The sequence below is a fragment of the Aotus nancymaae genome, unplaced genomic scaffold (assembly GCF_030222135.1).
Source record: "Aotus nancymaae isolate 86718 unplaced genomic scaffold, 86718_ANA_hifiasm-v0.15.2.pri h1tg000039l, whole genome shotgun sequence".
NCBI lineage: Eukaryota > Metazoa > Chordata > Mammalia > Primates > Aotidae > Aotus > Aotus nancymaae.
Genome location: NW_026988453.1, coordinates 10,237,512 through 10,250,489, shown reverse-complemented (window position 1 = coordinate 10,250,489; position 12,978 = coordinate 10,237,512). Strand labels below are relative to the sequence as shown.

At 39.3% G+C, this 12,978-nt stretch overlaps 1 protein-coding gene across 2 annotated transcripts; it reads right to left on the bottom strand.

Annotated features, from left to right (window-relative positions):
- Positions 1-2,411: 2,411 nt before the first annotated feature.
- C4BPB (complement component 4 binding protein beta) lies at positions 2,412-12,464 on the bottom strand. Of its 2 annotated transcripts, none has more exons than XM_012459277.3 (6): positions 12,071-12,464; positions 11,362-11,532; positions 10,029-10,205; positions 5,457-5,550; positions 3,846-3,960; positions 2,412-2,615 (listed from the first exon to the last, which is right to left on the bottom strand). In XM_012459277.3, exons 1-6 carry the CDS (start codon positions 12,126-12,128, stop codon positions 2,454-2,456), a joined length of 777 nt encoding a protein of 258 aa, XP_012314700.2. In that variant the 5' UTR covers positions 12,129-12,464; the 3' UTR covers positions 2,412-2,453. The 2 variants fall into 2 exon arrangements, with proteins under 2 accessions (XP_012314700.2, XP_012314699.2); XM_012459276.3 differs by having other exon boundaries at positions 11,362-11,535; positions 12,071-12,463.
- Between the last annotated feature and the right edge of the window lie 514 nt (positions 12,465-12,978).

The following is a 12,978-nucleotide window of genomic DNA, read 5'->3' as shown; positions in this document are numbered from 1 at the left end:
CTGACTACTCTCCGAAAGTCAAGACTTGCTTTCTGCCGTTTTTTGTTGTTGTTGCCCACTGGACATCTTGCAATCACGTCACCCTCAGCACATCCAAAGAGGAATTTCTCATTTCCTGCTAACAAGCTTCACTTTCGGACCCCGACGTTTTTTTTGCCTCTGGTTCTCAGGAATAAAATCTCAGATTCACTTTTTAACTCCTCGTTTCCCTCACCCTTCAGTGTTCAATTGTTGACAGGTTGTTTTGATACAAGTCTTGCAATGTCTCTCGTGTCTCTGCTGCTCTCTTTCATTTCTACTGCTGTCAAACCGGTTCGGGTTGAAAGTGCCTCCTGTATGGACGATTGTAGTCCTTTCATTGGCTTCTCTGTCTTAGTTCTTTTCCCTCATCAACCAATACTACAACCAACATTGCGAGAGAAATATTTATGTGTTATCCTTATTACGTCCTTGTTTGAAAGGCTTCCGTGTCTCCAGGGTCTGCTGCCGAAAACAAGTATATATTCTCTGCCTACCAAAGACAAGCGGATATTCTCTAGCATGTCATTCAGATCCCTCCACAAACTGACTTTGACTTCTCTTTCCAGCCACCTTCTTTCTCACCACTTTCTATGCCTCATCTAGGCCAGTCCGGGCTGTGTGCAAGTTCCTAAACATAGGCCATTTTTGCTGCCTCTGTGTCGTACCTTCTAAATGTATTATTATTTGAAATTCATTTTACAAAACTAATAAACACCTATAATGACACCACTCTAAGACAACTGTCTTTATCCACACCTATCATTGTCTAGCCCTTTCCCACAAGAATAAAGGTTTTGCATAAACGCAGTCATAAGCCCTTGTTATTAAATATTCTGTTTTTACTTAAGATTATATTTTTAAGATTTTCTACTTCCTCATAATTATCACTGTGTAAGTCTGCATTACATTTGAAGTACCATAACTTTCTAAAAATTTTCCTAAGAGTGGACATTTCAAATGCTCATAAGGTCCCCCCAGATAGACATATATGTAAGAAGTAGCTTCAATTTCAAGTCATTTTGCTCCAGTTAGATTAATCCTAGGAATAAATTTACTTGGTTAAAAATCTTATTATTGTCTCCATTTCTCGAATATTCTTTCCACCCGGAATGTGCTCCCTAATCTTTGTCTCTAATTCTCACTCAGCTTTGAAGGCCCAAATAACTATGACTTCTTCCCTGACAATGTTGCTGCCTCCTCCCAGACGGAAGTGAACCTCCTCTCATCTGAGCTCTCATAGCCCACTGTTGTCTGAAAAGTGTTTAGTTCATTCTATCCACTCTAAAATAATGCTATGTGTGTACATGTCTTGTCTCTATTAGTAGACACTGGGGTACTCAAGAGTCCATCTCTTATTCCCCTTCCTAACTCTACCTAGCAATTTTCCATTATTTCAAGCTGGCTTATGTATTTTGGTTGTATTTTATCTGATATCCTCGTGTTTCAGGTAGCAGTCAGAATAAGAGATGGGAGAAACTTGTCATGCCAACTCCGTATGACATCTTGATAGAAAGCCATAGGATTCTCATTTCTTCTACCCTCTAAAAAAGGAGAATTGAAAATAAAAACTAATTTAAAATTTTTGTTTCTAAAAAGAGAAGAAATATATTCACTCGTGTTGCACCATCTCAAATCTACCATACAGGACTAGGTTTCATTCAAAAGGCAGTAAGCCATTTTCCTGCAGAAGATTTGGAAACCTGCTTTGATAAACCAGATGGGCAAGACTTGGAGGAGAGTTTGGGTCCTAACTCTGCTTCTGTTCCAATGGGTCATTTCTGAGGATGTAACTATTCTAAGCATCTTTTCCAAAATGGGAGGTTAATTTTTGCTTCATAAGTTTCTATCAGTTTTGGTTTCTTTGTTTTTTGTTTTTTGTTTTTTTGAGATGAAGTTTCGCCCTTGTTGCCCAGGCTGGAGTACAATGATGCAATCTTGGCTCACCACAATATCTGCCTCCCAGATTCAAGCAATTCTCCCATCTCAGCCTCCCAAGTAACTGGGATTACAGGCATGAGTCACCACACTTGGCTAATTTTTTATATTTTTAGTAGAGTCGGGGTTTCTCCATGTTGGTCAGGCTGGTCTCTATCTCCTGACCTCAGGTGATGAACCAGCCTCAGCCAGTTTTGGTTTCATAATTCAAGTCTTATATTAAAATACGAGGCATGCTCTCAGCTGAGATCAGAGTTTCCCCATACTCGTTACAGACTGGAAATTAAGCCCATCATTCTCCAATAACATGTTGCTAATTCTGGTCTTAGACAACCACTACATTTGGCCTTTTCGCCTTCTGAGAACAACACACACACACACACACACACACACACGGTGCATTACACAACTGCAGTTGGAAATTTCAGCCCAATAAGAGGTATATCTGAAACCAATTTCAGAACCAAGAGGAAAATTTATTCATAGGTTTATTTCTATTACATCTGCTCAGCTGCAGTTTTAAACAATTTTGCCTTCAACTCAGTTTTCTTCAGCTCCAGAGAATATTTTAGCTCCTCCATTTTCATGTCATTTTCATTTAATCGTCGTATAAAGTTCTCTATGGCTTTGCAGAGGTCCTTACTCTCCTGAAAGGCAAGCTGAAGAAAGAAAATGTTCTATAAGTTACAAGGGAAGGACTGAGACCTGGCTATATACTCTGAAGCCAGTGAGCAGCAGTCAGCTCTCTCAATGGGGGCTCAGAACCAGGCTAGCTTAAGCAAAGATTTGTGTTTTCAACATGGTGAATAATTTATATTTTCTGGCTTAAATATACTTATTAATATTATCCCAGTGATAAAGATGAACTAAAAGAAGAGTCTCAATGAAAATGGATCTGCTCAGTGTTGTTCGTTTCTTTTTGGAGCCTAGAAGAATTTTAGAGACTTTTCCCATTCTTACACATTATGCTTATATGCCTTGCTCTATAACAGGGATCTCCAACCCCAGGGCCACAAATCAATACCTTGTCCATGGCGTATTAGGAACTGGCCCGCACAGCAGAAAGTGAGTGACGGGCAGGCAAGCAAAGCTTCTTTATAATTAAAGCCACTCTGCATTGTTTGCATTGCTCCCTGAGCTCCACGTCCTGTCAGATCAGTGGTGGCATTAGATTCTCATAAGAGTGTGAACCCTACGTGAACTGCCCACGTGAAGGATCTAGGTTGCCCACTCCTTATGAGAATCCAACACCTGGTAATCTGTCACTGTCTCCCATTACTCCCAGATGAGAATCTAATGCCTGATGATCTGTCACTGTCTCCCTTCACTCCCAGATGAGAATCTAATGCCTCATGATCTGTCACTGTCTCCCATCACTCCCAACTAGATAGGACCATCTAGTTGCAGGAAAACAAGCTCAGGGCTCTCACTGATTCTACATTATGGTGGGTTGTATAATCACTTTATTATATATTACAATGTAATAATAATGGAAATAAGGTGCACAATAAATGTAATGCACCTGAATCGACCCCAAACCATCCCCACTCTCTCCACCCCCATCCATGGGAAAATTGTCTTCCATGAAACCCATCCCTGGTGCCAAAAAGGTTGGGGACCACTGCTTTAGAAGGCACATGAGACAACACCTCCTACCAACAGGGTCTCATGAGGCATTTGCGATGGTGGTGGTGAACGGGAACTCCAACTTCCATTTATAAAAATATGAGTTAATAGTTTATGAGCCCCTTCTATAGCCAGGCCAAGGCCAAGACATTCATAAACAAAATATCCCACATTGAACGGATATATACTGAGCATATGCCAGGAGTGATGCCAGGCCCTGGAGATCCAGCTGTGAACAAGATAGACACGAGCCCCCTACTTACAAGTGCCTTCTCATACTCTGGTTTGGGAGCTTCCTGGATCAACTTGCAGACTGGAGGTACACTGCTCCACTCCCCATCAATGCACTGCTGCTCCTGTGTGCCCACTAAGTAGTATCTAAACAGAAATTAGAACAAGGCTTATCTTTTCCACCTCCTGAATTGGGTAACGGAGACTGGTTTTGTGTAGTTGTATTTCAGTATTTCATGCTGTGATGGAATTCACCTCCCTGCCCTTGAGCCTCAATGCATGTTTAAGTTATCTCGGTATTACAAAGCTGTTAAAAGTGAAACCATTCTCCTGGAGGTGGGAAGGACCCAAGTGATGAGTCAACCCATTAAACATAGAGAAGTGAGAAATTCTGAATCAGGTGTTTACCCACACAGATTTTGTGTGGGGAGAGTGAGAGAAGCACTTTATCATTCAATAGCCTAAAAAGACATCTGGCATCTAAGCTCTAAAAAAAAGTAGAAAATGAGAAACACCTTTCAAATACATCTTAGCAAAGGGACTAAAAAGGAGCAATAGCTTTTAATCAGAAAAACGGAATCATTGCCTGCAAAGTCCATTGAAGTGCCAGGGAGGTCACTTGACTCTGAGTTAATTAGGAGGCTTTAAGGGTCTGTCTGTATACTAAGTCTTTATATTTCTGCACTTCTGTATTTGTTTATTAGTATTTTTATTCTCTGATTTTTTTTTAAGAAAAACATACATTTTAGGCTAGGTGGGGTGATTCATGTTTGTAATTCCAGCATTTTGGGAGACGAAGGTGGGAGGATCACTTGAGCTCAGGAGTTCAAGACCAGCCTGGGCAACACAGGGAGACCCTGTCTCTACAAAACTTTAAAAAATTAGCCAAGTGTGGTGGCCCATGCCTGTAGTCTAAGCTATTAGGGAGGCTGGGGTGGGAGGATCATGTGAGCCTAAGAGGCAGAGGTTGCAGTGAGCTACGAACACAACACTGCACTCCAGTCTGGGGACAGAGGGAGACACTGTCTCAAAAACAACAACAACAACAACGAAAACAACAAACACATATTTAATTTATTTTTAAGTTTTTTAGGCAGTCTCACTTTTCCGCCCAGAATGAAGTGCAATGGCGCCATCTAGGCTCACTACAACCTCTGCCTCCCCAGTTCAAGTGATTCTCATGCCTCAGCCTCCCAAATAGCTGGGATTACAACCATGTGCCACCACATCCAGCTAATTTCTGTATTTTTAGTAGAGACGAGGGTTTTGCTATGTTGGCCAGGCTGGTCTCAAACTCCTGACTTCAAGCAATCCACCTACCTTGGCCTCCCAAAGTGCTAGGATTATAGGTGTGAGCCACCATGTCCAGCCAAACCTATACATTTTAAATAATGTATCTTGTCTTGACAGAGAGGAAAAAGAGATACTTGCATTAGGATAAATAAGATACTTTAGTAGGATCAATCTCTCTTCTAGGGATTGGGGAGAGTGAGCAGAGAGCCAAAACAGCTCTCAAAATCAGAACGAGCTCAGAATCCTGCAGCAGTAGGAAATTAGACAGCCAAGTAGACACAGATGGGTTATTCTCAAAAACAATGCTGCAAGGGGCAAGATCTGGCATTTGACAGGCTGTGTTCACTTACCTGTCTTCACGGTGATAACTAATGGTGGATCCTAAGGTGAAATTATGTCCTTCAAAATAGCCATGAGCTGGATTCCCAGGAGGGCCACAGTCTCCTGAGAAAGGAGTGTAGAAGTGGCAGTTGTGAGGGCCAGGTATACTCAATGAACAGCACCCCTACGTGCAGCTGTTTGATGTCAGCACCTGACATCCTCAAAGCAGCACCTGTGAGATCTGGGGATGTGTTCTCCATTCATTTCCTTCTCTTTTAAATCACATTTGTCCATGGGAAAGAGCTTTCCCCCAGCTCATCTTCTGAGTTACTAGGGATTTAGAAGTAAATGCCTAGTTTTACTTCTAAATCCTCTGACTAGCAGGAGCTCAAGGAAAGAAATTTTAAGTTGTAGTGATGCTAATCGTTAATGTACATGAAAAGAAAAATTGGGCCATAGGTGAGGGCTGAAGAAATAACTCCCTGAGAGAGGAAATAAAGCGTGTGAGTTCAGATGGAAGCTGACGTCCGTTGTGGACAAGAGTGTGTTAGTCCATCTCACATTGCTATAAACAGAGACTGGGTAATTTATAAAAGAAAGAGGTTTAATTGACTCACAGTTCCACATGCTGTACAGGAATCATGGTGCTGGCATCTGCTTAGCTTGTGGGGAGGCCTCAGGAAACTTGCAATTATGGCAGAAGGGGAAGGGGAAGTGAGGCATCTCACATAACAGGAGCAGGAACAAGAGAGAGGGAGGAAGTGCTACACACTTTTAAACAATCAGATCTCATGAGAACTCACTCACTATCACGAGGACAGCACCTAGGGGGACGATGCTAGATCATTCATGAGAAATCCACCCCCATGATCCAGTCACCTCCCATCAAACCCCACCTCCAACACTGGAGATTACAATTCAATATGAGATTTGAGCAGGAACACACAGCCAAACTATATTAAGGAGAGTATCAGAAAAAGGGGAGAAGGCATGAATAGTGGCTCATACCTGTAATCCCAGCACTTTGGGAGGCAGAGGCAGGTGGATGGCTTGAGGCCAGGAGTTAGAGACCAGACTGGTCAATGTGGCAAAACCCAGTCTGTACTAAAAATACAAAAATTAGCCCGGCATGGTGGCGCTCTACTGTAATCCCAGCTACTTGGGAGGCTGAGGTATGAGAATCATTTGAACCTGGGAGGTGGAGGTTTCAGTGAGCCGAGATTGTGCCACTGCACTCCAGCCTGGGCAACAAAGCAAAACTCTGTCTCAAAAGAAAAAGAAATAGGGGAGAACATGGCTGGAAGGGAAGAGGATGAGTCTGTGGAAATGTGGAAAGAAAATTGGATGACGTGTTAGGAGTTGGTGAGTTCTGATTCTGGCTCTTCCACCAGCTATGTAGCACGAAGGAAGCCATTTTGCTCCTCTTGGATTCCCTCCAAATATTATCAGATAAGCAGGTTAATTAATATCATCTCTAAGGTCCCAGTCAGCTCTGAGACCACAGGACACTAAACATGTCGATCAAGAATAGTGGCTAATAATGATTTTGTAGGTGTATGTTACTCAACCATTTGTTTAGAAGACCTGAAACATAAAGGTCTTCTAAACAAATGGTTGAGTAAAAATGGCAAATCATGAAAGAGCATATGTAATATTATTTTTGTAAATCACGGTTACACAAACATAAGCAGAGAAAAAAAGTGTGGAAAGTAATATGCCAAAAACCAATGCCCTTATCCTTAGATGGTAGGCTTGTAGGTAATTGGTTTCATCATTTATTTTCTATATTTTTCTACAACAAAGATGGATTAATATTACTTATGCAGTTAATACACTAATTTCTTAAAGCTCAAAGACTGAGCTCAAAGGATGAATAGAGGAAAGCAAGAAGAATTTCCATGAGTTGTTTGGGGGATTATAGTCCACCAGAGTTCTGGGAACTTTTATGAGTACAATTTTGGACTGAAGGAGATGATGTGGATCTTGGATCTAAACAGAAAGAATGTGCTTTATTTGGAAACTTAGGGAACTCATCCTAGATTTGGAAAATGAAGAGACATAAAAAGATAGGGATCCTGTGGTTAAGAGCTAGAATAGAAACGACTGAATTAAAAGAGAGTGAAACAGAAAACATTTGGAAGAAATAAGGAAATGCTTTAAACTTGTGTCAAGCAAATGATATAAAATGATATTATATGCATGTAATTTAACTGTATGTATGCATATTATAAAATATTATATGCATGTAATTTAATGGTATGTATGCATATTATAAAATATTATGTGCATGTAATTTAATGGTATGTATGCATGTTTTAAATAACCCCAAATCCCTTCATGTAAGAGCATATATAGTTTGTGCTCTTAAACTGCCTGTCTTCATCATTTCATTTTTATTTTTTATTATTTTTAGAGACAGGCCTTACTATGTTGTCTAGTCTGGCCTCAAATTTCTTGGCTCAAGCTATCCTCCTGCCTTAGCCTCCCAAATAGCTGGGACTACAGGCATGCACTACCATGCCTGGCTTTTATTATTTCAGTGGCTACTGCCAAAATACATCCAAATAGTGATAGCACTTTACACTCTCACTGATAAAAATGGCTATTTCCTCAGATCCTGAATGATATTAAATTAGATTCATCTTTTCATTTTTTGCTAATCTGATCAGTAAAAGATGTATATCAAATTTAATTTCAAGTTATATAATCATTAGTATGTTCAATATCCTTTCACATAATTGGGAAACAGAAATACTGTTTAGGGCCATTATTTTGGAATTACCTGTCCGTACACAACTTTGCTTGTTTTCTATTGGGTTGTTTGTTCCTTACTGATCTCTAGGAGATCTTTGTGTACTAAAAACATTAACTCTTTAACCATCAAATGTGTTGCAAATACTTTCTTCAAGTCTGTTATCTTTTAACTTTTATGATGTCTTTTAGTATGTAGAAGTTTTTCTTTTAAAAATTTAATTAAATCTGCCCACTTTCTTCCTTTATGACTTCTGAGTTTTATGTTACTGCTTAGGCTTTCCCCATCCCAACATAATAAATATGTCATCTCATGTTTTCTTTTAATGATTTAATAATTTTGCTTTTTATAGTTATATGTTTAAAATCCATCTGTGAATATGGTATGAGCTACAGCCGTAACTGCATGTTCTTCCAAATAGATAATTATTCCATTACCACTGAATAGACTTTTCCTCCTGACTTAATATGCTCTACTTATCTGTACCTATACTTTGCTATTTTAATGCCATATAATTTGTAATACTACAGTTTGCCATTTTAATGCTATTGTGCTCATGGTAACTTTGTAGTCCATTTTACTATCTAATATAGCAAGTATTCCCTTCCCTTTGATTCATCATTCATCTTTTTCCCAAAAATATTTACAGTGTTAGATGTGTACCCTACTAGGTGAGACCTTTTTAATTAATTTTTTCTTGTTTTTTGAAATTAAGCTTCTGGTAGGCCTTGCATTGTAATACTAAGTCTGCCCCCCAGGACCACGGCATGTCTTTCTCTCGTTCAAGTCTTGGTTCATATCTTTCAGTAAACTTTCATATTGATTTTGTGAAGAGAATTATTTTTACATTTCAAATTCAACTAATAATTATCAATAGAAAGTAAAAATACTGATTTTTTTCAATATTTATTTTGTATCCAAGTATGTATTAAATATTTTAGTAGAATTTCTTGGATATTTGAAGTATATTCTGCAAATAATGGCATCCTGTGATCCAGCAATCATGTTAAGAATCTATCTCATAGAAATAATAATGTAGACATAAGGATATGTGTATATAAAATGTTCATTTCAGCATTGTTCCTAATAGCAAAAATATGAAAATAATATGAGAGATGTGTAATAAATTGTGACATACACATATGCAGTTATTAGATAGCAGGCAATAGAGCTATATGGACTGATCTGGGAAAATTGCCATGTATATTGTTATACGAAAAAAAGCAATTTAAAAATATGTATAGCAAGTCCCATTTCTATAGGTATATTTATATAGATACATACATGCAAAATAGTTATTTAATGCTTATTTAATTTACACATTTTATTTGTGTGTGTTTGTTTTAAATGTCTGTATAAACATAAGAAAATGTCATGCAATAAACACACCCTACTTACTAACTCTGAGACATATGAATTGTAGTGATAGAAAGATGGTCTTTAGCTTCTTGTAGATACTTTTGCAATAGATGAGTTATGGTCTTTTCCCCTTGTTTTCTGTTTACTTTTCAAACAAAGACTTTAAATCACTGTCTTGAAATTAAAAAATAAAATAGCCAATGCTCCAAACTACCCTACATTAGACCTAGCAGGACAGGACCCCTATTTGAGAAAGAAAAAGGTGTGCTTTGGATGCCATTCATTGCATTGGGATGTATCTCTTGAGGTGAGATTTACACCTGTGAGTAAAGGTTCTGTGAGCTCCACTTGTTTCATAGCTGTCTTCTAGATCTTAAGCCCGTCCCTGGTACAAAAAAAAGGAACAAGCATCCCAGGGATGTGGCAAATGTCTAAGTTTACACTATTAAGCAGTATTTTGTGGATTCTTCATGATTTCTCTTATACTTACTACTTTTGCAGATGGGAAAGGGAGGTGCCCAGGTGTGGTCCTCTAGACACTGGCTCCAATTGCTGCCCTTGAGGATGTAATGATCATTGCACTTAAACGTGATTTTGTCACTTACATTCACAGGCCCCGAAAAAGAGACTTCACCATTCACCAGCACAGGGTCAGGACAGTGGCCCACTGAAGAAGAAAATAAGCAATAATCTGAAAGGGCAAGGCTAAAGCCCAACACAGCAAAGGCCAGACCTCCTCAGTCTTCAGTGAGAGAACAGCAAATTAGGGCTAGTACTGCACATTTTGAATTGGGTGAGGTACATGGTACTACCATACCGATACAGAACAAAGAAAGAGGGATGACCTAAGTACAGTCAAAAAGATCTTTGTCATGCACAAGAACCACATGACCTGGGAACTGAAAGTAAGTAAGTGCATAACTGAAAATTACCAATAGCATGCTTGTTGTACTGTTACATTAAGCACGGCTCAAAATTATTGAGCCTATGTTTGAGGCAAGTCTTTCCTTTCTTTTCATCCACCCAAATGTACACTTACCATTTTTAATTTTGTTATGCTTTTTCCCATGGAGTGGAAAAAAAGCAGGAGAGAATGCTCAGGGACATGAGTTTGGTTATATGAATGAAGGATAATAATATTGGTGTGCTCTACTCTGGGCATACAAGAGAACTAATATAACTATTCTTTAAAAAATAGTAGTAATACATGGAATATGGATGAATTATTCCCCATCTCCACAGAGGATACCAGAAATGAGTTTTGTGACCTTGAGCAAGTCAGTTGGATCTCCATTATCACATCTGTAAACTGAGAATATAAACTATTCCCAGTTTAAAATTTGATGGGTGAAATAAAATGATACGATGTACTTCATTCAAAATAATAAAGTGAGGATATACATGAAACAAGATTAGTCAGGTGTGGACAACTGATGAACTTATGTGATGAGTCTATATGAGTTAATTTGACTCTTCTGTCTTTTGTATACATTTAAAATTTTTCATAGTATAAACATTTTTAAAGCAATATCGGGTTAAAGAAATTACAGCAAAAAAAAAAATAGTACTAGTATCTGGAAGAAATTTCTTTATTTCCCATCGGGTGAATTGATACTATTAATTCAACTAAATGGATACTGATCAAGATCTGATCATGGAGCTTCCAAGAGATGCTCCTCCACTGGTGTGCTTTAAAAGAGGGCTCCTAGAAATTGAGAATTTTCGTTTTCTCATAAAGTTTTACCACGGCCTACAAGAAGTAGGATGTGAAGGAGTAAAACAGAATATCAACACAGGCAAAGATGTAGAAAGAGCTAACTTACAGCAGCACTCAGTAGTGGTGTTACCCCACTCCTTAGAGACATTGCAAAAAAGGATCTTCTCTCCTACCAGGTGGTAGCCCTTGATACAAACGTAAGTGCCCAGAATCTGTCCATCCACCTCCTTTGCAACAAATATGCTATTGTCCACTGGAGGAAGTTCTGGACAGTGCTCTGCTGGAAGGAAAAAGAAAACAGATTCATTTGCCATATCATATGCTGTCAGGGAACCGTTATTAGGTTTCCCCATCCTCGTCTTTTTTTGCTGGATTATTGATTCTGTTTCTTATAGTCTTCCATGTCCCTCCCTTCCAGAGGATTTCCAAAGTTTTATTTCCAAAGGAATTACAGAAATTTTACTCAAATTCAGCCACAAGTTGTCCACTCCTAAACAAATGGTTCCCTCCCCAAATGGTGGTCCTGGAGTTTATAACAAGTAAGACCTCACAGGATTTTGAACTTAGTACTCTTCTTGCTCCCAGAACAGAAAAGGAAAGTAAGCAGTAACCACCCACTTCAGAGAGCAGGATCATTATTAAATGTATACTAAGCTGCTACCGAGTACAGAACATTAGGATAATGTGAGATTTTTCAGTAGAAGAAACAAATATCATAAATGCAAACTTCCTTAAAGCTCTAGACACAGTTTCTCATAACCTCACAAATTGACACCAAATGCCTGGTAAGCTGAGTTGAAGGAAAGCATACGTACCATTTGAAGCAGAAACCAGCCACGCAACCACAAGACAGCATGCACACCAATAAAACATCTGGTGATCAAAGTCCTCGCCCCAGGCTGGAATTCACCCAGCCCAGACACCTGGTTTGAATCAAAAAAGATCTTCTAACATGCTTAAGACCAGCCCAACCACCTCCTTTCTAGAGAAGAGGTAATATTAATTTCCCCTCCCTGGAGAAAAAGAAAAAAAAAAATCTTACAACAGGAAATCTGAACAGCTGTAAGAAAGCTGGCATAGGGAAAGACTGCAAAAATACAAAGGGATGCCAGAAGAGCTACCAGTTTTCAAACTCAGTTTCAGAAATGTCCTGGTTTCTGGGAATGCAAATCTAGTTGACCAGTCTTTTTGAACCGAGGGTTTATCCTTCCCCAACAGACGTGGGCCAAATGGCCTTGCCATGACCTTGACTTTTGTCAATATTTGCCAGTGTTTACAGTCCACCTTTTGTAACTCTGGCCAGCACTGGGGGAAGAGAAGGAGCTGTCAATCCCTGCTACTTTCTCAGATAAGACCCAACTTTGAATGTTACTTCATCCTCCTTTCCTGAATATCAGATATCCTAAGACTTTAAGCAGCACCAAGGACAGAAAGCTCAAGGAAGTGAACTTACCTTACCTGCCTGTGTCCCTCCAGATCAATGACTTCCCAGCAAGGAGCTGGTCTTAATTGACTCCAAACCTGAGTCCTGCAGTGACACGTTGTCCTTGCTGGCTGGGCCTGTACCAGGCTTCCTACTTGGTGGCTCTTCCTGGGACAGGATTTGGTCTGAGTCCAGAGTGAACCAAATGAATAAAGAGAGAGGTGAGGGGAATGCTTTGGTCTTGGGAATTAAGCATGTAAAATTGCTTTGGGGGCTCCCATTTCACCTTGCTCATGACTA

What these genes read in the sequence shown, in the direction of transcription:
- C4BPB (XM_012459276.3), bottom strand. Translation starts at nt 12,128, where the DNA reads ATGTTTTATTGGTGTGCATGCTGTCTTGTGGTTGCGTGGCTGGTTTCT. An exon ending in GCTGGTTTCTGCTTCAAATG is followed by an intron (nt 11,536 to 12,070) that starts GTACGTATGCTT and finishes TTTTCCTTCCAG; the next exon opens with CAGAGCACTGTCCAGAACTT. An exon ending in CAGAGTATGAGAAGGCACTT is followed by an intron (nt 2,616 to 3,845) that starts GTAAGTAGGGGG and finishes TTCTTTCTTCAG; the next exon opens with CTTGCCTTTCAGGAGAGTAA.